This window comes from Pteropus vampyrus, unplaced genomic scaffold, assembly GCF_000151845.1.
Source record: "Pteropus vampyrus isolate Shadow unplaced genomic scaffold, Pvam_2.0 Scaffold213, whole genome shotgun sequence".
NCBI lineage: Eukaryota > Metazoa > Chordata > Mammalia > Chiroptera > Pteropodidae > Pteropus > Pteropus vampyrus.
Window position 1 is genome coordinate 2,503,455 of NW_011888994.1, and position 27,109 is coordinate 2,530,563.

The 27,109-nt window shown below is 35.8% G+C and overlaps 2 protein-coding genes across 7 annotated transcripts in view; both read right to left on the reverse strand.

Moving 5' to 3' along the window:
- Nucleotides 1-21,279, reverse strand: part of MCCC2 (methylcrotonoyl-CoA carboxylase 2) — a 49,321-nt gene extending 28,042 nt beyond the window's left edge. The window contains exons 1-7 of one of the 2 annotated variants that reach the window (XR_896627.2): nucleotides 20,984-21,278; nucleotides 19,229-19,295; nucleotides 12,528-12,612; nucleotides 10,855-10,956; nucleotides 7,811-7,938; nucleotides 5,842-5,954; nucleotides 1,047-1,160 (exon numbers count right to left, since the gene is read on the reverse strand). Coding sequence is in view for 1 of the 2 variants with exons in the window: in XM_011372735.2 (XP_011371037.1) it covers nucleotides 1,047-1,160; nucleotides 5,842-5,954; nucleotides 7,811-7,938; nucleotides 10,855-10,956; nucleotides 12,528-12,612; nucleotides 19,229-19,295; nucleotides 20,984-21,112 (738 nt within the window). In the remaining variant the exon portion in view is untranslated. Of the gene's footprint in view, nucleotides 1-1,046; nucleotides 1,161-5,841; nucleotides 5,955-7,810; nucleotides 7,939-10,854; nucleotides 10,957-12,527; nucleotides 12,613-19,228; nucleotides 19,296-20,983 lie in introns of both variants that reach the window. The other variant, XM_011372735.2, reaches the window with a different exon arrangement.
- A 2,305-nt stretch (nucleotides 21,280-23,584) lies between these two features.
- Nucleotides 23,585-27,109, reverse strand: part of BDP1 (B double prime 1, subunit of RNA polymerase III transcription initiation factor IIIB) — a 75,696-nt gene continuing 72,171 nt past the window's right edge. For all 5 annotated transcript variants that reach the window (XM_023538123.1, XM_023538121.1, XM_023538120.1 and 2 more), the window contains exon 39: nucleotides 23,585-26,288. In XM_023538123.1, the coding sequence (XP_023393891.1) occupies nucleotides 26,157-26,288 (132 nt within the window). In that variant the 3' untranslated portion in view covers nucleotides 23,585-26,156. The remainder of the gene's footprint in view (nucleotides 26,289-27,109) is intronic.

The following is a 27,109-nucleotide window of genomic DNA, read 5'->3' on the forward strand; positions in this document are numbered from 1 at the left end:
GAACACTCAATAAATGTACTGAAGTAATGACTTTTTTCACCTATGCTGAAAAACGCCAGCAATTATTACGAACTCTTAAAGGTGTACCTTTAAGATAGGAAAAAATATCTAGGATTACTCACATCTAAGATTCAGCAGAATAGGACCAAAAAGAAAAAAACCTCAAGAAATAAATTAAGAATGACTTAATTACAGCCTGAGAAATTCTAACAGGAAAAAGAAAGAGAAATCATTTAGTGCTAAATGCTAACAAGATCCCTTAGGAATTGCTTACTGATTCCTATTTCTTTGAGTTGATTGATTTGTTTCTTTTTCTTCAAACAGGAAAAGCTTTAATTAGAATAATGAACATTAACCTAAAATACAGCATAGAAATGACTTATTATTCACTAGATAGAAAGCTCTGTCGTAAATAAAAAATTATTCCACGGGGAGAAGTAATTAAAATTTTCATCTCCAATTGTTCCATATCTGGAACTAAATTTTTGGGTCTCTTCTTCCCAAAAAAGTTCAGTGTAAAATAGCGATCCAGACAATAACTAATTACAACAGGTGTATGGATATTTAAAGTTGTAAAGAGGAATAAACAACTAATATACTGTATTTATTTTCAGGGATCTGACTAAAAAACTAAGGATTTGTCATAGGTTAATATTTATTGAACACCCACAACATGTTTGATACTGTGACAGGTGCAAAGATGATAAAAGTCAAAGAGAAAATTAAAATAGCTCATCCTACTAAATAACAAGTTCAGAAGATAAACAAAAGATAGAAGAACAAAAAGCTTCTTCAAAACTTGTCTTATCATTATGCATTTTTTCAACCATTTTAAGCTACTGAAAACTATGGCAATTCAATCCCAGATTATGTGTAAAACCTACAAAGCCTTTTCTCAATTTTCAGCAAAACAAGTGTCGAAATTTAGAATTTAGAATTTTTAAGCAGATGAGGCTGCTGCTGCTTCTATATAATTAAAAATGGTTAGAATGGTAAATTTCTTATTGTGTATATTTTTCTTCAATCTCTCGAGATTATGTTCTTACCAAGGGGGGTCCTGCCAAGAAAATGGTACCCTGCTTGCGTACAATGATGTTTTCATCAGCCAATGCAGGGATGTAAGCACCTCCTGCCGTACAGGTGCCCATGATCACTGCTATCTGGAATCCAAGCATACAAGAAACCCATGAGGTACAGCTCACACTGTGAAATATACATATTCCTAAGAGCACTTAGGATGTGTTTTCTCCACAGTACTTCTGCAACCAAGGAAATCAACAATCTACCTCTCTGAGACCAGCTGATAATGGCTCCCAATAATCTTTAACTCTTGGTATTCAAGTCCTGTGTAATCTTGACCCCTTGAGTGTGTGGTGGATCTAGTGATGTCCTTTTATCAAATGGCAGGTGTTACTTCTGTGATCAAGTTATAAAAGACTATCTCTTCCATCTTGCTGGCCCTCTCTCTTGCCCTCTTGTCTGCTCACTTTGATGTAGGCAGCTGACACATGGTGAGATGCTCTACGGAGAGGCCCACATTGGAAAGAACTTAGACAGACCACCAGCCAGCAGCTCATAAGGAACTGAGTGAGGCCTGCAAAGCACTGAATCCTGCCAGCAAGCACATGAGTGAGCTAGTGGGTGGATCCTTCCTAGCTGAACCTTGAGATGACTAGGAGAGACCCAGAGCTAGAGGATCCAGCTAGGCTGTGCTCAGACTCATAACCCATAGGAACTGCAAGATAATAAATGCTGTTGTTTTAAACTGCTCAGTTTTGAGGTAATTTGTTCTGCAGCAGTAGAAAACTAACACAGAGATCAAAACCATCTACCTTAAGTGACTACAACCAAAGCATACCTGAAGACTTGAGACAGTCTTTGTTTACAAGTACTTTGTTGTTGCTCTTCAATCTAGCTGTAAACCACTCCTCTATTCCAGAGAGGGGAGACGAGCCATAAACGGGATTCCATACCAACCCGGAGAATGATAAAAAAATCAAGAGAAAGACATAGGTAAACCTTGAAACCACTATGCTGAGAGAAACCAGTCACAAAAGATCACTTATTGCATGATTCCATTTATATAAAATGTCTAGAACAGACAAATCCACAGAGACAGAAAGTGAATTAGTGGTTGGCAGGGGCTGGAGACACTAGAGAGAAATGGAGAATAATTGCTAATGAATAGGCATTTCCTTCAGGGGTGATAAAAATATTCTAAAATTGATTCAACTTTGAATATCCTAAAACCATTAAATTGTACATATTAAATGGGTAATTGTATGTAATGTAAATTACATCTTAAAAGCTGCTGTAACAAAATTTTTTAAAGCAAGAGCTATAGTTACTAAGTACACAAAAATAAAAATTCTCAAATTTTCCATCTAAAAGAAAGGCTCTTCCAGTCACATGTATCTAACAGGAACAAAACTTAACATTGCTAAAGCAAATTCTAATAATAGGAATAAAAATTAAATAAAAGAACACAGATAAATTGCCACTGTCACACAATCTCACCATTTAATTCGAAGCCATTTACTCACTCACAAAACAGAGTGCATGTACACCAAGACGAGGAGCTCTGCCACTGAGTCTGCTGCTGCTACTTACAAAGCACAGGGACCCCAGGGCCACAACAGCACCAACGACTTTCCAGGTCCCAAAGCACTGGTCTGTGGTACAACAAAGATCTTACTCTGGACCACACTGGACGAATAATCTCCCAGAAAGGAGATCCTGCTGCTTTCTCTACTAAAAGGATACAAGATGCTTGACCATAAACTGATCTGACCACACTTGAAGGTGCATGGGAGGCACTGCGCAAGGAGAGGTATCATAGTGACCTCCATCTGCATCAGGACAAGAGAGAACTCCCAAGAACCGTACTGAGAGGCTACAATCCACCCAGTCACAAGGGACGTGGGTCTGCTCTGTGACACAGACAAACCAAGAGATCTCTCTCGTAGGGTGAGGAAGGCCACGGCGATTCAAAAACTTGAATCAAGAGTAAGACAACAGCAAGAAGGCTAAGGATAATGTGTACCTGAGAGGAACAATAGTTGTCACCACTACCACAGAAAGCACAAGCAAAATTTTTGAACAAAAGGAAATGAGATGCTACAAAAGTGAGATAATAGCCTTTAAAAATCTTTAGACAAAATTTCATTATCCTCCATGTCTTGCCTGAACAAACAGAGACTGGTTCTCACGCACCCAAAACAAATTACAAATTGTAGGTCAGTCAGCAGCCTGCCCTATGGAAAGAGTCTCTGAAAGGAAGTCAAGAGGTTTTATATCTAATTCTGAAAAGCTGTGTGACCTCTAGACCTCCATCCTTCCATTGAAAGATGGCAGAAGACTACCAGCAGTTCAAAGGCATATGATGTTAAATGTATTACAACTTGGAGGGGAGAAAAGTTTCAGGTGCTTGATGGAAAAGCCATTAAAAACATGATAATGTTTTTCAAATCTCTAATTTTACATCTTTTTCCATTCAAAGTAATTGTGGAAAGCAAATACTGGCTGTATCACATTTTTTTCTTACTGTACTTGAGGAACCATTAAAAAATAAAAGCCACAAAATACACATGTCAATTATATAGCTGTCCAGAATAAAGAACATTATCAACTATAGTGACTGATCACACTGCTGATTCTAGAATATTCATGCTTATCTGTGTTAACTGGATAGGCTGAAATGTATACAGAAAACAAAAAGTCTGTTTTTGAGAGCCTCAAAGCAGTCAAACAGAGTAACTTGTCTCCCCCAGGCCCTATCTATCTTTATGAACAGGTTGAAATGCATTTTAAAAATAATGATATACAGTGCCTGTCCTAACTAAGCCCCTCAAAACAATTAACAAGATCTAAAGCGAAAAAAATAAATTTCAAAAATAATGAGCTAAGCCAAGGTGGGAAAGAGGGAAAAAGGTAAGGAAAGAGGAAAGGGAGGGACACCTGAGAATAATTTTAAGTACATCTCCAAAAAGGACAAATAATAGGCAGAAGCAAACAAAAAAAAAAGTGAAAGGCTTGAGGAGCTGCAACTAAACATGGCTCACACATAGCCTGACTTTTTTAGTGAAGCATGTAGTAATAGCTTCAGTGCAGATACAGGTTTAGAGTTCATATACTGAAAAGATCATGTACTGAACAGACACTATAGAGACTAGTATGCAATAACAATTAATTTTTTTTTAATTCCAAGAGGTTCGTAAAAATATTGAAAGGTAAATCTCAACCATAAACTTCCTACTGGAGTGAAACAGAAAAAATAAATGCTAAGAGAACTGGCTCAGTTAAAGAAATACTGATGTGAACATGTTTAGGAAACAAAAATAAAATAGGCAAAAGGAAAGTACATTCAGTCAAATGCCCTTTAGACATTTTAGATTTTTTTATCACAGGCAGGTACTGCTTATTCAAAAATATATGGACACTTTTAATTTTAAGAAGACCTGGTTTTTAAAGCACTTCAACCTCTATGTTCCACAGGAGCAGAAACCATACCTGGTTTTATTCACCAGCATAGAGCCTGACTTATAGTAGATCCTCCATAAAATTTAAAAAAAAAAAAAAAAAAAGTGTTAGTTAATGTTTTATACAGTTTCCACAAAAGCTACATGAACAAAAAGAGCAAAGAATGAGATTGCAAGGTGACAGAAGTTTACGGCAGGTTGAATAGTGGCCCCCCAAAAGAAATGTCCACACCCAAATCCCCAGAACCTAGGAATGTGACTTTATTTGGAAAAAGTCTCAGATGTAGTCAAGGATCTTGAGAGAAGATCATTCTGGATTATCTGGGTGGGGCCTAATTCCAATGACAAGTGTCCTTATGAGAGAGAGAAGAGAAGACACAGACACACTGAGGAGAAGGCTATGTGAAGACCGAAGGAGAGACTGGAGTCCTAACCACAAGGTAAGGGAGCGCCTAGAGCCACCAGAAGCTGGAAGAAGCAAGGAACAGAATTTTCCTTAGAGCAGTCTGAGGGAGCACAGCCCTGCTACCCCCTTGATTTCAGACTTCTAGCCTCCAGAATTTGAGAGAATATTTCTATTATTTTAAACCACCCAGTTTGTGATAATTTGTTACGGAAGCCCTAGGAAGCTAATGCAAGGTCAGTACAGCTATATAAATTATAATACCAGATTAAATGGGCTAATTTCCCCTATAAAACAAGAGATCACAATAAGAATTTCACATCAGCTAATGGAAGAGCCATCGATGCAAAACTGAGCAAAGTTGAAGTTCTTATTAAGATAAATAAAGCATAGAGATAGGCGAGGTCGCTACAGAACAGTAAAATACATAATAATAACATATTCTATTGATAGAAAATAAAAAATAGATATAATAATCGCAAGTGAAGACTAATTAGAATATTAATAAAAATACTAAAAACTTTAAAAATCCAATAATAAAAGTATTTCAAACATGCAAAAAAGATTAGAGAATAAAAAAAATAAATATCCTTCCATCTAATACCAACTCTTACTAAATCTTGACATTTGGCCAAATTCACTTCAAATTTTTTTTAAGGAATAAAATATTTCAGATATAACTGATGTCTCTCCATACCTCTTACCTGACTCCTTTCTCCTCTCTCCCACCTCAAAGGTAACTACTGCTTTAAAGTTAAGTGTATCATTTACATGTACATGTTTAGATATAAGTGTATTCCTATAATTAACAAAAGAATCTGACTGGAGACAACCTTAAATTACTTTCTGTGGGAAAAAACCTCAATTCTCAATTAACTTTTGTTTTAAGTCACTCAGAGTACCTAATTATCAAAGTCATTTAGCACAAAAGGCAAAACATCTCATTAAATGAGAAATTACCTGTGCAATATTTTTAGAAGACATAATTGCCTGATAATAGAATATTCGGCCAAAGTGGTCTCGATCTGAAAATACATCTTCTTGTCGATGTAAGTTTGCCCCTCCTGAATCAACTGAAAACAAGAGAAATGACAGAAATAAGTACATCTCTATGAACGAAATATGCTACACACAGGAAGGCTTCTATCAATGACAGCATCAGTTCTTAATCACATTCACAAAAAAATTTGCCCTATCTTTTTAATCTATTCTGCAGCATCTTTCTCCAATCCCCCAATACAGCCAAAAGGATTCACTATTTTCCTCAAATCCAATAGGCTTTCCTACCCCTATACAAAAATTTACTTGACATGTGTAGGACATTCTCTCCTTTGAGGACCTGCTAAAGCCCCCAAAACACCGTAAATGTTAACCAGTTCAGCTAAAAAAAAAAGTATCTTTCCCTCTTTTAAGCCAATGCAAATACCCTCTACAGAATTCATGTGAAAATACCCTCTACAGAATTCATGTGACAATTTATCACGTATTACTGCAGATTAGAGTCGTGAATTAGAATGTCAGCTGAGTTCAAAACAGAGTGTGATTACTACAGAGCTGTGTAATTACAGGTGTGTTTCCTAGTCATTCTATGCTTCCGTTCCCTCACCTCTGAAATGAAGATAACAACAGAAGCTATCTCATAGAGTTGTTATTGGGATGACATGAAATGTGTGTAAAGTACTTAGTTCAGCACATACTGTAAGCGCACATATTAATGCTACAATAAGGTAGCTAGTCGTATACCTATCGCTCTTGCCTACAACCAACCATAAGTCTTTTTTTGTCTTATGATATATTATATCTTGTCTCCAGTCAAGACAGGAACAACATAATACTCTTCGCTGCATTCCCTACAGTGTTTGCACAGCACCTGCTAGCAATAGGTCCTTATTTGCTGTATGCTATATGTGCAAAGCAGCTTATACCGTAAGTCACCAGGTAAATTCACTTTCATAGAAAAAAAAATCTCTATATCAGTACCTGTTCAAATATCCACATAAATGAACAATATATGCAATATATGTTGGCATTTTATCAAACTAAACCAGTATTCAGGAAGCAACAATTTTTTACTGCCTTGCTTTTATGTTCTTTTTGAAATATCCTTAGATTTAAATGTATTTTAATTTTAAATATAAATTTGCTTTCATTGAAAATTAAATTTTCTTACGAGACTTATTTGGGTTATCATTCATAAAGTATATGTCTAATGACTGTTTTATACCTGAAACTAACATAATATTATATGTCAATTATAATTGAAAAAAATTTTTTAATTAAAATTAAATTTATTCAAATTATATCTGCTCAAATTATATACATACTCAAGCATTTAACATAGTACCTGGCACTCAATAGATCTATAAACTAATATTAGCTACTAGTTTTTCACAGTTTGAACCCACTGTGGTTAATAGAAAAACAGAACATATAGAAGGAAAAAAAACACACATTTGTAGAGAAAAAATTGGCATACACCAAAATACTGTCAGGAGTTCTATTTCTCGGTGATGTTATTATAGATAGTTCTAGTTTACCTTTTCTCCAAGTTTCCAGCAAAAAACATGCACTTCTTTTGTAATTATGGGAGAAACTAACAATTACAACTACAAATTGATAATGTTATGTATATAGCCTTCCTAACCAGGGGTCCCCAACCCCTGGACTGTGGACTGGTACTGTTCTGTGGCCTGTTAGGAACCAGGCCACAGAGCAGGAGGTGAGCAGTGGTGAGCAAGTGAAGCTTCATCTATATTTGCAGCCGCTCCCCAGCACTAGCATCACAGCCTCAGCTCCACCCCAAATCATCAGGCATTAGATTCTCATAGGAGCACTGGTCCCTGGTGCCAAAAAGGTTGGAGACTGCTGTTTAAACAGTCTTATATTTTACCAGCTAAAAATAGTTTATTTTACAACTCCTGTAACTTGCCCAAGTAGATGCAGGGGAGCCTGTTCTGCAATGCAATTTCTTGTGCTCGTAAATGTTTTTTCACAGTCACTGGGTAGTAGGTGCCTCCTTTGACAGTTGCATCATTGGCAATAATCATGCATTCTATTCTGAAAGGCAGAAAATTCATGAGAAGAGAATATGAGAGATTTCTTTAAAGTTAAAGGCCAATTATTTCGCATTCCAAGACATTCTAATGCTACCTTCAACTTCTAGTACATATCACCAGTAATAGTCATTAGTAGACATTCATATGATATAAAAGCAAGCTTTAATCATAGTTCACATATTTATTTAATATAAAATGATCACTTTTAACAAGATTACAAACTTGTACTTGATTTTTAAAGTCATCAATCCTATATTAGCAGTTAAAAATTAGTAACTTAAGCCACATTTCATAATAACTATTTGAATGAAAGGGTTCCAACAAGATAATAATAATAACAATTTTAAAATCCAAGTCTCAAGGGTGAGAAAATCCCTCTTAATAAACCTTCAAGTTTCCTTTATGGAAAATAATTTGCAAAAATGAAAGCTGACCCATCAAGAGTATTTATTTTTCATGTTTTCAGAAGTTCAACATTATTGCCATATGCTTTTCTACAAAACAAAAAGAATTTTAAAATACAACATTTATCTTGCTTAATGTAACAACAGATGCAAACTTTAAAATAGTATATTGAAAACAAATACTATAATGAGTCATCGTGGTGCCCTATCTCACCAAAATCAATTTGTTGGGTACCTCAGCCCACAAGTAACACACAAAGAGCAGGGTGGTGAATGCAGAAAGTCGGTTAGGGAAACTGCTCAACACTGCCAAGAAATCTGAAGATCAGAGGTTCATTTGAAACTTGAGAGAACAATAGTGTGTTCTTTACAAAAGTTAATTTTCTTTATATTTATGATTTTTCTGTTTTCTCACTTTACATTCTCTAGAATTCTAAAAAGTAACTCATTGAATCCCTACTGAAAATAAAGTAGAGAACAGGACATGAGCACACAGCCTCAGGTAGTGCTGTGCTTATCATTCTAGGGTATGTGGCCAGCAGTGCTCACCACAACATAACAGGGCTCCTCTCCTTTGAGCATCAATTTTATTCACTAGGTCTGTGGATGAAAAAAAAAAAAGGAGTTTAAGGGACAGTAACCTCACAGGGTGATCTGATCATAAATTTCTAACTGGCCAGGTCATGGTGGGTAGTCACACCCCAGGCATATAACTTTTTTAGTAAAAGGATTATCTTTGCCTTAAGCAAGCCCTGTCCACAGTTTCTATGCATCTAGGTTAACACACCTTTGAAATAAGTGAAACCACCCTCAAGAGCGCACATAATCTTGTCAACTATCCTGTAACCCAATCCTCACCTTGTTTTCTCCCATCTCCATGTAATCTTCCTTAGCTCCTTAATTTCAAATGCATAAAAGCTGCTGCAAAATTATTATTCTGCAGAGCATTTGATATCTTGCTCTCCAGCATGTATCCTCAGTTTGGCTCAACTCTTACAAAAACTCTCTTCAGGTTTGGGAATTTCTTACGTGGACAGGTAACATAAAGTCTTTTTCCACAAGTGGAATGAAAATGTTTAACGACTTTAACATTAAACAAACTAGACTTCAAAGGGATTTTAGGCTCCAAGCAGATGGCTGGGCCATAACCCGATACCTCCAGAGTGTGTTCACACTTCCCTGCCCTGGTTGAACTGCACAGGAAAAGCTTAAGAAACTCTGGTAATGGACAGAGGCCAGGCTGTGGAGTCAGACAAAGCCAGGCTGAAATTCTGGCTCTGCCACTTGCTAGATATATGACCTTGGAAAAGAGACACAGCCACTTTTACTCATCTATTAAAAGGTCACAAACATGTTACAGAATGAGAAATAAAATCAGTCCACAAAACAATGTACTGTATCTCTGTTTGCCTACCCAGTATTTCTTATGTTGGCAAACAGAACTAAACTTTCTTTCAGAAACTGGCTCTTCTCTATTTTTAATCCACATGGTTCAAGTGGGACTAACCCTAAAGCACACCTTCAAAGGTGGGCACAGAACCAGGCCTTTCTACTCAAGAGTCTATGCTGTGACGCAGCAATGGGCTCGGGCCTCAGGTCTATCCCCTTAGAAGTAATTCTACCACTGCGGCTGCTAAACTTAAACAAGAGAAACCAGGAATGCCTGCAGCCAGCTCTGCAACAATATGAATGGTGATAGCTGACTTCCTGAAGGCACAGAGCTCAGGGAGATGGTAGAGAAACACCATAAAACAGCATCTGAATCAAATGCAACTGTATCTGGCTCAGAGTTCAACTGACTGAGGTCCAAGCTGAGCTTTGCCAGTGGCTTGATCTTGGGTCAGCGAAACAGGTTTCCTTAGTTGCAGAATGGTTATAACAATAACACCTATTCTCACAGGGCAGTGGTGAGGATTAAGACAACTAATCAGTAGAAAGTGTTTACCACAGTGCCTGACATGGTAACTTCACAGAAAACATGAGATCATACATAAATATATACAAATACATTTAACATCTAGCAATCTAGATTCCTTAAGTCCACAGTGGTTCTTAAATGTTAGCATTTGTGAACACTTATTTCAAGGCCCCACCCCCAGAACTGTATGTAGTACCTCTTGGGAAGACCTGATAATCTACATTTCTAACAAGTTCTCAGGTGATGCTGATGCTACTTGGAGACCACACATGAAGAGCTACTCCTCTAAGACAGTGGTTTTCACTCTAGATGTGAAGAGATCACCTGCGAAGCTTGGAAAATGACACAAGCAAAGCCCACACCTGAAGGTCTAAATCAAAACCCCGAGATCTTTGCAAGGGTTTTTTCCCTTCAATTTTTGTCTCTAAAGCTCCACAGATGAATCTAATACATGTCTGCATAGGAAGCCTCAGTCCTAAATAATATCAATAGCATAAAACTTGCATGCTAACAAGCAAAGCAGTGAGTGCTGGATGCCTGTGCCTTGTCAATCTTTTCCCTGACCCACAATGTGGAATGTAAGGAGATTACTCACCCTGATACTCTCCCAATGCCTGTAATAATGCCACCTGCAGGGACCTCCTCATTGTCATACAACTGGTAACCTGCAAACTGGGATAATTCCAGAAACGGAGACCTGAAGGGAAAAAAGGATGTTTCTTGAATTAATGTCATTTAAAAATATATATATATATTTTTTTAAATAATTACACATGGAAAAAGAAAAGATTTTTTTTCTTTAATGAGCCAGTGTTTCAAATATGCATGTTGTATATAAAATCTATAAAAAGAATACCTAAAACAAAATCTAGTGTGAATACTTTCAGGATTTATAAGGTATAGACATTCAATAGAAAACTAGGTACTTATTTTAAAAGGTCTTGTACAAACATGTTTATTAATATAGAAAAAGAATAGCACCTAAAACTTACCATGTGCCAGGCTCTCTTCTTGGACTTTTGGAAACCTAACTCATTTACTCCTAAAAACTACCTTCTGCGGTGGATCCTATTATGATCCCTATTGACTGATGAGGAAATTAAAACACAGAGATTATTAAGTCATTTGTCTAAGGTCACACAGCTAGTAAGTGACAGAGCTGGATTATAATAAGCAATCTGGGACCACTGTATTATTCTAACTCTTACTTACACATACAAATATAAACCGTCTAGAAGGATATATGGTAGGTGTTAGCAGTGTTTGTTTCTCGGTTGGGTGTGTGTGTGGATGTCATAAAAAATACTTTTGGAATCTTCATTTCCTTCTCTCTACCTCCCTCGCCCCCCAAATCCAATCCTTCAGGAAATCCTGTTGGCTTAGCTCTGTCTTGACAACACATCCAGAACCTGACATTCTCTTCACCTCCACTACTAGTAGTGTAGTCCAAGTCACCATCATGTCTCTCTTGAATCACTGCGATAGCCCTCCAACTGGTCTCGGTGCTCCCACCCTTGCTGCCCGCAGTCTACTCACAACACATAAGCCAGAATAACTCTTTTCAAACATAAGTCAGTTAGATCGAGTAGTCTCCTGTTCAAAACCCCACAAAAGTTCCCCATTTCTCTCACAGTAAGAGCCAAAACTCTTATACTGGCCTACAAGATCTTGTGGAATTTGATCCCATTTCCTACTACTCTCTCCTTCATACCCTCTACCCCAACCACATTGGTCTCCTGGCTCCCTGAGCCTATCAGCATATCCAGCACATTCCCACCTCAGGGCCCTTGCACTTGCCATTTCCTCTGCCTGAAACACTTTTTCCCCACATATTTATAGGACTTTCTCTAAATATATCACCTTCTCAACAAGGCCTACCCTAACCACCTTATTTTAAACTGCAACTTGACCCTCATCTTCTGCTCCCTTACTCTAGTCTACCTTTTCTTCTTCCCATTTCCCAGCTTCTAACATACTATATAATTTACAACATTTATCATTTATTTTCAATCTCCTCCTGCTACAATGTAAACTCCAGTTGGAAAAGGATCTTTGTCTATTTTGCTGACTGATGTTATCACTAGCCCCTAGAACAGTGCATGACATATAGTAGCCTCTCGATAAACATTTGGTGTTGAATCTTACCATAAGAACCAGAAGTTAAAATCACTGATTTACAAAACTGTCTAAAAACAAACAAACAAAAAACTAGCTAAGAAAGTGCCATGGAATAGAGAACACTGAGTTAGCACTTGGGTATATACTAACCCTGGGTCTATAAGGACATCGACTCTTTCTCTGGCTAATAGTTTTCCTCTTGATATGTGGCGTTCTCGTGCTTTCTTGCTACCTCCTATGAAGAAAACAAAATCAGATTAGGTTAACATGATATAAGGTATCCATTTAACTTAATGCCAAAAAACCATGTGACGATCCAAAATATAGAGCTTTTAAAAGTTCAATATATCGTGAGAAATAGCTAATTTTTCAGATCGCTCAATTTATAAGCTGACAATTTTCTGAAGTAAATAATTAAACTGGTATCAATCTACCCCTGATTTCACAGCATATCATACATTTTCTGAATTCATCAGTATTTAAAGAAATAACACAGTATTTTCTCTGCAACTAATGCATTGCAAACACTGCCTCATCTTCACCACATTTATTAAATACCTACTACAAATATCAAGCACTGTGTAAAATGAAATTTAAAAAATTGTACCAGGTAAAAAGAACTATTGTATTTTCTTTTATTTTTAATTTATATATATATTTTTCAGTTACAGTTGACAAACAATACTATATTACTTTTGGGTGTACAACACAGTGATTAGACATTTACATAACTTACAAAGCAATCACCCTGATAAATCCAGTACCAATCTGCCACCATGCATTGTCATTACGATACAGCTGACTATATTCCCATGTTATACCTCTCCATGACTATTTTGTAACCACCAATTTGTACCTCTTAATCCCTTCCCCCATCCCTCACTCATTTCTCCACCTCCAAGGTGTCAACAATCAAAATGCTCTCTGGATCTAATGAGAAAGAGCATTATTTTAGAAATGACTTCCATGATTAAAGCACAGCAAAACTAACGTAAAGGTGCCATTAGTAACCCATAATTTTTTAGGCCGTCTCCAAATAGTAGACAATTAAACAGCTCACACAGCAATCAAAAGTCTCCTTTTGTTAGTATCTTGACTCAGAGGTTGGTCTTTGGTGTTTCCTGATGTTGTTCCAGACAAAGAAAATTACAATAATTTAAGAGTCCACTGTGGTAATCCAGTGAGGCTCCTTGAGGTAAGAGGCACACCAAACCTCACTCAGCCTGAAGGCTGCTGGGCTCTGGGTCTTGGAAATATGTATAACCCACTCACAGGAAACCAAGCTAACAGATCAGAAGAATCAAATTGTACCTTAATACGCTTATTTTTACTGCTTCCAAAGAATTTCATCTTAACATACTCTGTCTAATAAAATGTTCAACTGTTTAAGAAAACTATTTCTTTGTTTTTTTAGGTGAGAAAATAAGTTCATATCTATTTCAAACAAGCTTCCAAGTATATAGCCTTATTTTTCGAACCAGGACTCTTTCCTGTATCTAAGGGAATTTTTTTTTTCTTAAGTGGTGGACGGTATATTTTTAAGATTAAATCTGCCTTAAGTTTACAAGAAAATAGCATCACACTTCTAATCTTATATTTAAATGAAAATAATTCTGAGAGGGAAAGATTTAGTTGCAAAGTAGTGTAATTAAACCAAATCTCTTTTCTCCCAACCACAGGGAAGTTAGAATTCCCTACTGAGGTGGGTTTAGGGGTAAAAGAGGGAGTGAGGGAGGTCAGAGGGGTTACAAAGGGGCAGAGGAAACTTCTGGGAGCGAAACGTTCATTACGGTGATTGCGGTGATAGTTTCATGGGTATATACATATGTCAAAACTGAAAGTGTACTCTTTAAATGATATGGTTCATTTTATGTAAATTAATACCTTACCAAATCTGTTTAAAAATAAACGGTAAAAGAAAAATGAACCTAAAATGCTACAAGGAAGACCAGGTCTTGGTAAGGGTCTTTGGAGAGTCAGGTAACATAAGTACCCACTAAGGGGCTAGCAGGGGAAGGGGTGGCAAGAGAGGGTGGGATGACAAAGAAGTGATAAAATTTTTTAAGTACTTAGACATCATCTTTCTTAATTCTGCCTAGAGTTTGAATTTGCAGTTTGGAACAGCTAGTGAGTTCTGGTTTTATTAAGAAAAATCAGAAAGAGGGCTATCCTGATGCAGATTCTCAGATGACAGAATTAAGCTCCTCTGGCATTGAAACTGGCCTAAGATATGTGACCACCAACAAAAAGAGAGGAAGATAAAGCATCTTAGTTTTCCAAGAATTATTCTTAAAGATTTTGTGTTAATTATCTCCATTCCCACATACCCAGAGCCAGATAAGCCTGTTTCTTTCTATCTCATTTACCATATTGCATCTTTATTTATCATACTGCATCATTTCTAAGACATACATTTTGTTCACTTTTTAAGATCCCTGAAACCAGGAATCATTTTACAGTTTATAGCATCTTTCAGTCGCTGTCACCAGGGGACAGTCACCACACAGCTATCTGTGTCAGCATGCACAGCACAAGTGTCTAACTATAGTCACTTAAGCTGTTCTACCTGCATTGTTGGAACTACATGCCTAAAATTTAACTTCCACTTTAAAATGTTTTCAAAAACTACACAAGCCTTATCTTTAGGTCCTTAAAAGACCCCTGTTTCAACCACCAAAACCGCTTATCTTTAGGTCCTTAAAAAACCTCTGTTTCAACCACCAAAACCACCAAAATTATAAAATTATTGTAATTTTCTTTGTGTCTATCAACAGTTATCACCCAGCTTTATAAAAACTAAGCAATTCTGAATCTATCAAAACACAGCCCTTCAATTAACTTGTGTTAATCAAAGCACTTAGTTCTGGCTATTATAAATAACACAGCAGGGGTAATCCTTTTCCACCTACAGAAATGACTAAGCCACTCCTGGAGCAATCTTACATGCTCCAACAGGAACAAAAGGGGAGATTAAAGACAGTGCCCTGAGAAAACAACCTGAAACAAAGGCAGAAATGAGGCAGTAAGAAAGGACAAAACAAAAAGGAGAGCAAAAAGTCCACTAATTTTTGTCAACTTATTTATCACAAGTTCTCTCAAATGAAAATCTCAGGGGTTAACTTGTGAAGCAACTTGAAACACTGTCCCTTCCTCTTGTCTGAAATTTAAGAAATTTTATTAATTTAAATGTCAGAATGTCCAAATTCTACAATGGCATGAGGAGGTAAAAAATAGGAAAATGAATAATATTCTCAACTCTTGATCAACACAATAACTGCTAGGCTAGCCAATGAGCATTCGCATAGCAAAATCATAGACTATCTAGAGCAAAGTGCACAAACCCACCAAACAAACAAACAAACAAACACAAATACACACATTTTGTTGTTAACATTATTATGAGACTGACCAGAATTACATCAAAAAATATATGTATAGAGGAATTGTTTACGGGTAATTTTTTTTCTTCTTTATATTTTTCTCTAATTTCCAAAACTTCTGTAAATATATGTTACTTTTAAATTATACCTGTTGGTGTAACATCCATTTTCATGGCATAACAGGACCAATTCTAAGCAAAACTGTGAAGAAGTCTGAGTTTCTCCTCTCCCCTTTCTCTCCCTCTTCCCTCCCCAAAGAGCTCTACTCAGACCTGGATTCATCAACCCCTACCCCTCTTCACCCCATCCTTAGCAAGTGTTCAGTGCTAGAAGACTCTTTACCTCCTCTTATTCAAACCCACTTCTCTGAATGTCCAAAATGGCTTCAAGAGTATGATTCCAATTATCTTTCAGAGAAGCCTACCAGCAGGTTATCTTGCCCCGCCCCAAAATCACAACCAAAACTCATGTCACTTTTTAACATCATTTCTCCACATTAGAATAGGTGTTCAAGAGCTGTCTGGTCAAAAAGAATGACAAATGTCCACTAACCCTATTTCTGTAAATAACTCTCCTATTTATCTAGCTAGAGAAGGTAAATTAAGGTTGGCTGGGGCCAGTATAATTGACATTCATTGCTTCTGACTGCTTGCTTTTCCTGAACATGGTACTGCCACTACCAGGAAGTTCCAAGAGCTGCCAGTCACGGCATCCTAAAGCCCTGGATGAGCCTGGGTCCAGGCTGGCATAGTTAAGTACCACAACCTGTGAACATAGTGACTGGGCCAAGAAGCGAACATGGAACACAAGTGAAACAATTAGAATTTTCCGAATTGGAGATGAAAGGATAGCTTGCTCTTTCTTTCGGGTCGTAAACTATACGGATGTAATCGCTAACGTTGTCAGCAACCTAGTCCCTACCTCATGCAGAAGCCTGAAGAGCATGAGGTCCACACCTACATGTACACATCCCGAGATGGTGGCAGAAACAGTGTGTCCTGGAATGCGGGACCCCCTGGGTCCAGTCAACACTGCCTTTCCAATATATGGTTACAAGAACCACTAAATGCTGCCTTCTGTATTAAACAAGTTTGGTTCGGATTTTTATGACTTGAAACCAGAGACCAAATACTACATCCACTTTCAAAATAATATTCTTAATACATTATGAGTACCTATCCTGGAAGGTATTTTATATTATTTTTAAAAACGTCTACCCTTGTCTAAGGCCATAACACCCTGAATAAGCCTAATCCCGTCTGATCTCAGAAGCTAAGCCAGGTCTGGTTAGTACTTAGATAGAAGACCACCTAGGAAGACCAGGTGCAACAGGCATAAAAAACAAAAAAATAAGGGATTGTAAGCTGACAAGGTCCTTGTAATCTGTGAAGACAACCAAAGGTTGCCTCACCTAAATAAATAAAATAAAATAAAATAAAATATAAAAAATAAAATAAAATAAAATAAATTAAATTCTCCCCAATACCCCCATAGATAGAATGGGAGCAATTATTGCCATCTGAATGAGGTCTTTGCTTTAACTGGTCCCACACTGAGTTTCCTATCTGTTTGTTCATGTCATGGTAACTTTTAGAGGATTTAACTGATTTGACACTAAATTACTCTAAGTAAAAAAGACAGAAACCAAGTTATTCCAAACAGCTCTATTTTCTGGTCTTGTCAATTAATTTTGATTAATCTGTTAAGTCAAAAGAAGACAGAAATACGTGTTTGAAGTGAATAGTGCCTGTAATTCACAGACTCATTCTCCAGGTTATGCATGAGGTACTAAAATTTTTTTAGAGGGATTAAATGATTAGACCAAGGATATTTAATTATTAGAATAATAAACTAGTCCAGCCCACCACTCTCAAAATTCTACAAAGGACCAAAATACTGAGCTTATTTCTTCTCTAATACACTAAACAAATGAATAGACAACTTTAGATGGCCTCTGTTCATCTGCCATTAATCAATTACCTTGCCTCCATTCTTAAAGTCCTCAGAGGAAAAAAAATAATATAAGGAATACTTTTTATTTAAACTAAAGAAAAACCCATCAAGACTTATCTAAACGATTTCTCTAATGACTTCTACTGAGAATGTCCTTTGAATGTGATAAGTTCATACCTAAGAATGCAATAATACTCTTAAACCACAGGTTTACAGATAAAATGGATTTTATCTATGAGGATATTAGGAAGAATTCTTTTTAAATAAAGGCTATAAAATTCATATAGCTCCTTTCAAGTTAGGTATTTGAAATATATTTTGGAAATGGCCTTTAGTTTCAAGTCACATAGCCTTCAAAATGCCATATAGAGCAATAACAGTACAACAGCATACAATGTGGTATTTGTTTATATGTTAATATTTTACGTTCCTCCCTATATGCAATTTCTTCCAAAGCAAAGGAGTGCCTGGTATGTACACAATTTAAAAAGAGAAAATAGCGGGGTGGGGGAAAATAAAAAAATAAAATGTTAAAAAAAATTATATATATATAGTATGAAAAAATGAACTGGAATTTAAAAAATAAATAAATAAAAATAAATAAATGAGAAAAAAAGACAAAAGAAAATAATGACAATGTACAGTTTTTAGGAAATCTCATTTATTTAATTAGCAATAAACCCATAAATTATTTCCAAATTATATAACAGCAGAAAATGCATAATTATTAAAAAATTTAGTATATAGTATGACTAAGACTAATGAACTGAAAACATTTTAATTGCCTCAAGTGAAACAAAAATTTCAGTGTAATGCTGTTGATGAAATAAACCTTAAGAAGCAATAGTTTAAAAATTGATGAACTTGAATTTCTACTTTTTCCCAAATAGTAGAAAATCTGGTCAAGTAATAGGAAAAAATAAAATAGCTGCATACCAACAAATGCAGTCTTGAAGAGTTAAAAGCTTAGTTTTTCCTAAAACCAGTAATTTATAAAGGGATATTTTAATTAAAAGTGTGAAAAACAACATAAATGGAGCCACTTCAAAAAGGAGTCAGAGGTACAATTTCAGACAAACTGCCCTGCACATATAACTCCTCAAACTTTTAGAATGTTAAAACTGGGCAAAATTACCTTTGGACCGGGCCTAAAGCAGCATTGTTTGCTAAGTGACTATTTGCAAAGTTGATAGGAAAGCAGACATGACTACTGTACTGAAAATTAGATGTTCTTTAGAATTATCATCTCTATGTTAGCTTATCGGCATCTATAGAAATTCCTTCCTTAGCTTATGAACACCCAGAGAAATGCCTTCTATTCATGTAATTATTCCCTTTAACTTTCTGATAAATATCCCTCATCTTCACCTCCTAAGTGGAACACTATTTGGGTTTTGGCCTGAATCAGTGCTTCCAGAATTGCTATTCTTTTGGATCTCAAATGCTTGCTGCCTCTTACTTTGGCCTTTTATTTTTAGGTTAACAAAAGCATAAACTGGAGAATAAATGAGTGTTTACCTAGTTTTATATTCTGTGCTCGTTCATAGAGTTGATTTACTAGTGCTTTCATCTGTTCATAGTTTTCCTAAAACAGAAACAAAGAGAGCAATATTAGAAAGCAATTATTTTTTGTACCAAAATAAGAGTTAAGGAGAACATCATGTGCCAACCCATGTGGGTCCACACTAGGCCATCCCCCACCGATGCGATCGCCATTCCATTGTATGGAAAAGATTAATTTCTGCCCCTCTCTTTGCTCAAGTTCTTTACTACCACCACTCCTCTCTGTCCATCTATCCAAATTTGTGTGTTCCATCTCATCTCCAATACCATTTTCTGCCCCTTTTACTCATTTTAACAACTTTCTTCTTTAAACATCTACTGAACTTAATTGATATCTATTTGTTTTTGTATCGTAAGGAATATAAGCCATATATTCCTTAAGTTTAAAGGGTTAGAATGACGTCTTATTTTTTCTGTTCCATCTATCACTATCCTGAGATTCTACCCAATGCAGAAATACTGACAAATTACACTGAAAAAATAAAATCTACATGTGGCTACTGCACTCAAAGCTCCTTTATTTGGCCACACAATTCCATCTACTCCATGAATTCCACACCCTAGCCATGATTTCCAAGTCCTCACACCCACTATACACTTTCACAACTTGGTATCTATGTTCTTGTAGCACCCTTAGTTTGTACAGTCTTGCCTCTCATCCTCTACTGAACCTGGTCAGCTCTTATCCAACCATCAAGATCCAATGCACTCATTATTTCCTATATGGTTTTCCACAACCACCTTTTCAAGCTTTAGACACCACTTACCATAATGCACTATAGTTATCTCCTTTCTTGTTCACCTTCCCCCACAGAATTATAATTCCATTCCCATACATCTGTCCAGATACCTAAAATAGTGCCTAGACCAAAGTAACCACTTAATGTTTCTGAATTAAACATTCTCTCCTAACCACAGGAAATCCAAAGACTTTTGGAAGCCTCTCATTGGATATTGTTTGTCTCAGCCTGCTGATTTTCTTTCAATTTTGTTTTGCCAAAGGCAGGAATTCTTTAAAATGTCTTCTCTTGTCTTTAAAATGTCTTACATTTAAATGTAATCAGTAAAAGCTTGGCAATCATGGGACAGACTGAAATTTTCCAGCTGATATTTCACAAGTTGCAAGTAGCTTCTTTGGCATTGTAATAGCTCTCAGTGCCAAGCAAAGCCATTCAAAGCTATAGGGGAACACGTATTTTCTATTAATATAAACGAATATTTAAAGTCTGATAAGCACTACTTTTAAGGTTTAAGATTAGCTCTCTTAGGCTAGTGGTTCCCAAAACTGGATGCAACCATGCTCCCAATACTTCATTAAACATGTAAACACCAGGACCCCACCCCACGGACCCAAAAGATTCAGGGTGGGGTTTAAAGCAGCAGGATATTCAACGAACTCCCAGGGTGACATTGCTAAGCCCGGTTTTGAGACCCACTAATTTCAAAGTTTAGCGCCGATGCTAAAAGTGAACTAAAATCAATTTAATTTGAAAAACTTGTTTTTCGAACTTCACGACCGCTTAGTGCGTCCCAGAATCATGGCTGCGGATCCAGAGAAAAGAACAACAGCTGTTCAAGTGTGCCAACTCTCCTCCTACTTCTTAGTCCAGCCAGCGCCTAGTCCCGTGGGTCCGGCACTAGCGGAGACATAATAGGGGAATAACAGACTCGGCCCAGGGGCTGCAGGCTTGGGCTGCTCACCCGGCATACCTTGTAGATGGCTGAGCCCGAGTCCGGCTGTGTGCCCAGCGTGGCCACCGAGTCCCCGTGATAGGCGCGCGGCCCAGGGACAACAGCGCGGGCGCACCGCCACAGGGCTAACCTCCGGGTGGCCCACATGGCAGCAGGCACAGAACAAAGGAGAAGAGCGAGAGAGCTGCCTGCGCCGAGCCAGAACCCGTGCTTTTACCTCCCGCTTCCCCGCTTGGGGTTAGAGCTCAACAGGCTTTTTTCCGCCCCAACCCAATGCCCGAAACATCCCGGACACCCAGGCCAATCCCGGCACGTGCCTCCGCACGTCGCCCGTGATTGGTCGGCGCTACACACCACGCCTTTCCAATTCAGCCAATAAGGAACAGGGCTTAATCCCGCGAGGTCCTGTCTCGTCGCGACCCCAAGAGCACTGTGAGTCCAGAGGCTGAGCGACACTTTCGTGGCCGTCCCGTTTCCCGGCGCTCTGGTTTGATGAACTGCAATTCAATTTCTTTGGAATCGGTCTCAGTTCATTTTCTATTGTGCTGTCTTCTTCTCCTGCTAATAAAAAGGGTATTCTAGGACTTTGAAAAGCTTATGCTTATATGAGAGCTGGAAATTGAACAGATATTAATTAAGCTGCCCTAAGAAATGAAACTATTTAAGAGGACAAACATATTTATTCATTAAGCAAATATTTCTTTAATATCTCCTGTGTCAGGTGCTCCTCTGGCGCTGGGGATACAATGAACAAATGTCTTCTTTTATAAAGCGGGAAGAGCATAAGCAAAAATAAAAATTCTAATAGTGGTAAATTACAACTTAGAGATACGATTACAATGTACTTAAACAACTTTGCCTCTAACGAATCTAGGCTTCCTCACTCACTGGACGATGAGGGGGAAAAAATGAACCTTATCTAGTCCATTTGTCTTTGATCCATTTTGAGTTAATTTTTGTATATTTTATAAGGGGTTCAACTTTATTGTTTTATATGTGGACAGCCAATTCCCTTAACATAATTGTTGAAAAGACTGCCCTTTCCCCATTGAATAGTCTTGGCACCCTTGTCAAAAACCATTTGACCATAGTATATGCAACAGTTTATTTCTGGGCTCTCTAGTCTATTCCATCAGTCCATGTCTGTCTTTACCAGTACCAGTTTTGATTACTGTAGTTGTGTAGTAAGTTTTAAAATCAGTGTGTCTTCCAACTTAGTTCTTCTTTTTTGAGTTTTTTGTTTTATTTCGTTTTGTTTTTGGCTACTCAGTGTGCTTTGAGATTCCATATTAATTTTAGGGTTTTTCTATTTCTGCAAAAAAAAATGTCAATACAGTGTAACAACTATTTACATAGCATAATAGCATAATAAATGGTAGCTAGTTGTTTTAAAGTGAAAGGTTTTTAAATATCTGGGCAAGGGGAATGAAGCTAAAATAATAAAGTCAGAGTGAGTTTAGTACACGAAACGTGTCATATGAAGTATTTTACCTTTATACAGGTTGGCCCCATATTTAGCTTTGCATTGCAAAAGAAAACTCAAGGAGTCACACAGCCCATATAAAAAAAATCAGACCAGTTGAACAGAAGTCCAATTATTCCTGGCACTGAGGCAAAACAGAAATATCTACTATAGATTCCTCTAAGTAGGATACTGGATGGCAAAATAAAATGTACAACTATAGCAAAATAAACAATTTCTTTAGGCTTTTAGACTATTTTAACAATGTTCCTAAACATGAGCAGACAAAACAATGTAACCCATATTCATAGCTTTCTAATGATCTGACAAAATCCAAGACAAAATTTTAGTCTATCTGGAGAAATGACTAGACTACCCTTTAGGAAAGTTTCCAGAAGTATTTTTCTCAGCTAAATTTTTTGACTGAGATTTTGCCAATATCCACTTAAGAAGTCTAGGTTTACGTTATCTAGGACTAAAGTTTCCCATTTCCTCTACAGAAAAAAACAAAGTGGGAAGAAAGCAAAAGCGGCTGCATTCTTATATCTAAAAATTCATTCTATAAGGAATAAATAAAAAAGTAAGCAACTCTTCAAATGTGCCAAATGTGGGGGAAAGTTTATTCTTTATTCAAAAACATATCCTTCACAGCATGCATATAGAAAAAGGATTAATTCTCCCAGTTATACACTTAGCCCTTAGTATCCACAGATTCCATCTCTGCAGATTCAGCCAACCTCAGATTCAAGCAACCATGAATGCAATATATTTGAAAAAAAATAATTATGTTGTTGCTGATGTGTACTACGTAGTTAGGCCTAAAATGGTTGCATTTGTAATGAACATGTACAATTTTTCTTGTCATTACTCCCTAAGCAATACAGTGTAATGACTATTTACATGGCATTTACTATGCATTAAGGATTATAAGTAATCTAGAAACATTTTAAAGTATATAAGATGTACATACGTTATATGCAAATACTATGTGATTTTCTATAGAGACTTGAGCATCTTCAAATTTTAGTACCCGCAGGTGGTTCTGAAAGATTCCAAGGGATGACTCTTATATGTTTTTATGGAAGGAAGAAAGTAAGTATAAGCTGTAGTTGAAAAATTACTAGTTTTGCTTAAATAACATTGAAGACACACAAAAATAGTATAAAATAACTTTTATTTACATAATTTATATCTACAGAACATAACTGCTTTCTTTAGAACAAGAAAATTTGCAAATGACAGATACTGCTTTTTTGTCACAGACTTCTTCAAGCAAGATAGTATACATGGTCACTTCTATTTCAAATAACATGGTGGTAAACAGTGGATATTCATATTTTTATCTGTGCCTCAATCATTTACTAATAATTAGGCTTTTAAACCATCATGTTGATCATTTGCTAAGATATAAGCATTTAGGAGGAAAAGTCAAGAGAATACAAAGACCTTTGATCATAGCTCCGTTTAAGATTTATATAATACAAATTCTTCTCAACATCATCATGACATGAATTAGATTAAATACAGATGTGAAAAAATCTTTCCACCTTGTAAGGTAAATACACTGATTACGTTTTTCTTTTCCCAAGATTAGTTTTAAGGATATAACAGTAGGGTCATTTAGCTGGCTGACTTGATTCACTAATACAATGAATGCCCAAAGATAAAATTATTCTTTATACAATAAGAAGTTACATCTTTCGTAAAATTAATTCACTGTAGATGAACAAGAGACAGACATTAACGAAGTTAAAAAATATTATACAGGAATAAAATAATAGTTTAATTGTGGCAACCTAACACTCAAATTAACATTAATCAAATGAAAGAAAGCTTTTAGAATATGCGATCTTTAAAATTTTATAAAAACAGCATTAAAATAGCAATGTGATTTATGATTTACTACCATGATTTTTGTGATATGTTAATCACATGAAATAAATAAATACCTATTGAGAATTTCTGCTCAGATTTATGGATCCCCCTTATGACAAAAAAATTAAACTAAATTTCAGTTTATATAAGGAAATGAAGAAGTGCTCTAATATCAATTGTTGTAATAAATTAGGATTACTGTTGTACTTCTTCCTGATCCATATCCTATTTTACTAATGAACTTGAAAACTGGCCACCATTTTTTTCCCTTACAGAAACACAATTAAAATATTTCTCCAACTGAAACACTGATCCTTTCATAATATAATTAACACAGTTTTAATTGTTAGGCATAACTTATAACTTCAATGACAAATATCTCATTGGATAAAGACATCAGCACCTTAAGGTAAAAAAATTACTGTCTAATGTCGGGGTCAAACTAAAAGCTTAATCCAGCCATGCCTATCATTTAGGTATTGCCTGTGGCTGTTTTCAACCGAAATGGCAAATAAGAGTATTTACTGCCACAGGCCATCTGTCTCACAAACTTGAAAATATTTTGTGGAAAATGTTTCTGACTCCCAATCTACTATATTATCAACCCAGGATGCTTTTCAAATACAAGAATAAATCTCTGTGAGAAGTTTCATTTGAACCACCAAAGATTTGCTTGGGTGGGTAACAGAATTACATAAATAAATCACAATATCAAAAACAACCCTTAAATTCATATTGATGATAACTGACTTAATAAGGTCTTATTATCTTATTTTCTATTTTTAACATCACAATTATATTCTGTGCTTAAAGGCCTAAGTGTTCCTCAAGTAGAATTTAATAGGGGGAAAAGCTATCAAGAAATTTGTATTTTAAAAAAGGAATGTGTATGTATGAGTATATGTCTGTGTAAAGGAGATAGAGTTTTGTATGGAAATTTGTCTCATAAATGAAGTTAAGGGGTTTTTTCCCATACAAATAAATCCTGAGATTATCCAAAAAATAAGAAAAAAAACATTTCACAGTACAAAGTCAATACACTAAACTATGAGAAAAAGTATTCAAAACATATACACTATCCAAACGCTTTCAGTTATATCAATTTAAATATCTTTAAAATTAAAGAAGGAAAGGAGACAAATTTGTGAATGCCTTCTTTACCTATAATCTGAGGGATGAAATAATTAAAACTGAATATTCTTTTAAATAAAAAATTTAAAAATAAATAGCTTTTTGATGTTTTATCTTTATAAATAATAAGTTTAAATACTAGTTCTTCAATTAGGACTAATGTTACATCAACATGAAATAGAAAAATACATATTTTTCAGTCAAACAGCTGATAATAGAAAAGTTTTTAACTTTTACTATACTAAAGTGGAGTTTCACAATTTGCTTTCATATACTTAAAAGGCAACTGAAAAGGCCTTAACCATCAAAAACAAAATCCAAACAAATAGAAAAAAACCCTCACAAAAGTAGGTCACTAAATGTTAAATACAATCCACCTCCAAATGTATTGGCACTGTGATTTATAAAGACACTTATCCACGCACAACATTCCAAAATGTCCATGTGTGTTCAGTACAGGAAGAGTCAAAATGTAAACAAGAGTTGCTATTTCTGTCTGAGAAAGCAATCTTAACTGCTTGTATCTCCAAAATGATGAATCAACCAGAATGAAAGGAACCTCAGTAATGTTATCCACTGATTATAAAAGCTTCAAACCAAGCTCATTAAATAACTGAAATCAACCTAAAAAAAAATAGACAGTGATGCTTTTTTCTTAATACTGTTTTGTTAATATAATTTACTCTGGAAATCCTGGACTTAACAAAGGAAAGAAAAAAGACCTTATTTTGTTTCATCCACTTCAATAAAGATATCACTAAAGAAATATTCAGAGACTGTGGTTGGCTCCTCTTCAAGTACCTGATTTTGGACACTTCTACATTCTTCTTTCGGTAACGAACAATCACAAGAAACCTAAAAAGGTAATAAAAATAAGTGTGCAATATAACAATTTATAAATCTGGTGGTGGCAGTCTAAATTGATATCTGTTTGAGAAGCAACATAGCATTAATATTAAGAGTTTTAAATATGTTCATACCCAATAATTTCATTTCTGTGCCATTATATTAAGGAAATAATCCTAAACACAGTAAGTTTTATAAATAAGAAAACCTTTGTAGCATTAGTTACAATAATAAAATTGGAATAAACAAATATATACTAGACATGATTAGGTTAATTAGTGTGCATATATATATATGATCTATTACATCACCCAAATTTCCATGAAATTTTAATAAAAACATAATATATGAAAGCATTAATAACAAATATAAAAATAGACAGACTCATGAGACAGAACAGTACCCAAAGGAAACATTATAAATGAAAACAATCCTATCAAAAATTAGCACACTTATAAATCTACAAAAAATTAAGACAGCACGGTATCAGCACAGGAACAGACACATATATATCAATGAAACAGAAGATTAGAAATAGCCCCAACACACATGTATCTGATCAAAGTGACATTTCAAAAAGAAAATGAGAAAAGTTGGATTATTCAATAAATGATGTTGGATGACTCAGTATAACCATCTCAGAAAAAAAAAAAAAGTCAGACCTGTACCTCACCAAAATAAATTATAGATGAATCAAAAGATTTAAATTTAAAACATTTTTAAGAAATCTACTATAAAATACCATGGGAAAATTTTTATAAACCTGGAGTAGGAGAGAGTGTCTTTAAATGGCACGAAAGCCAGAAGCCATAAAAGAAAAGATTGATATG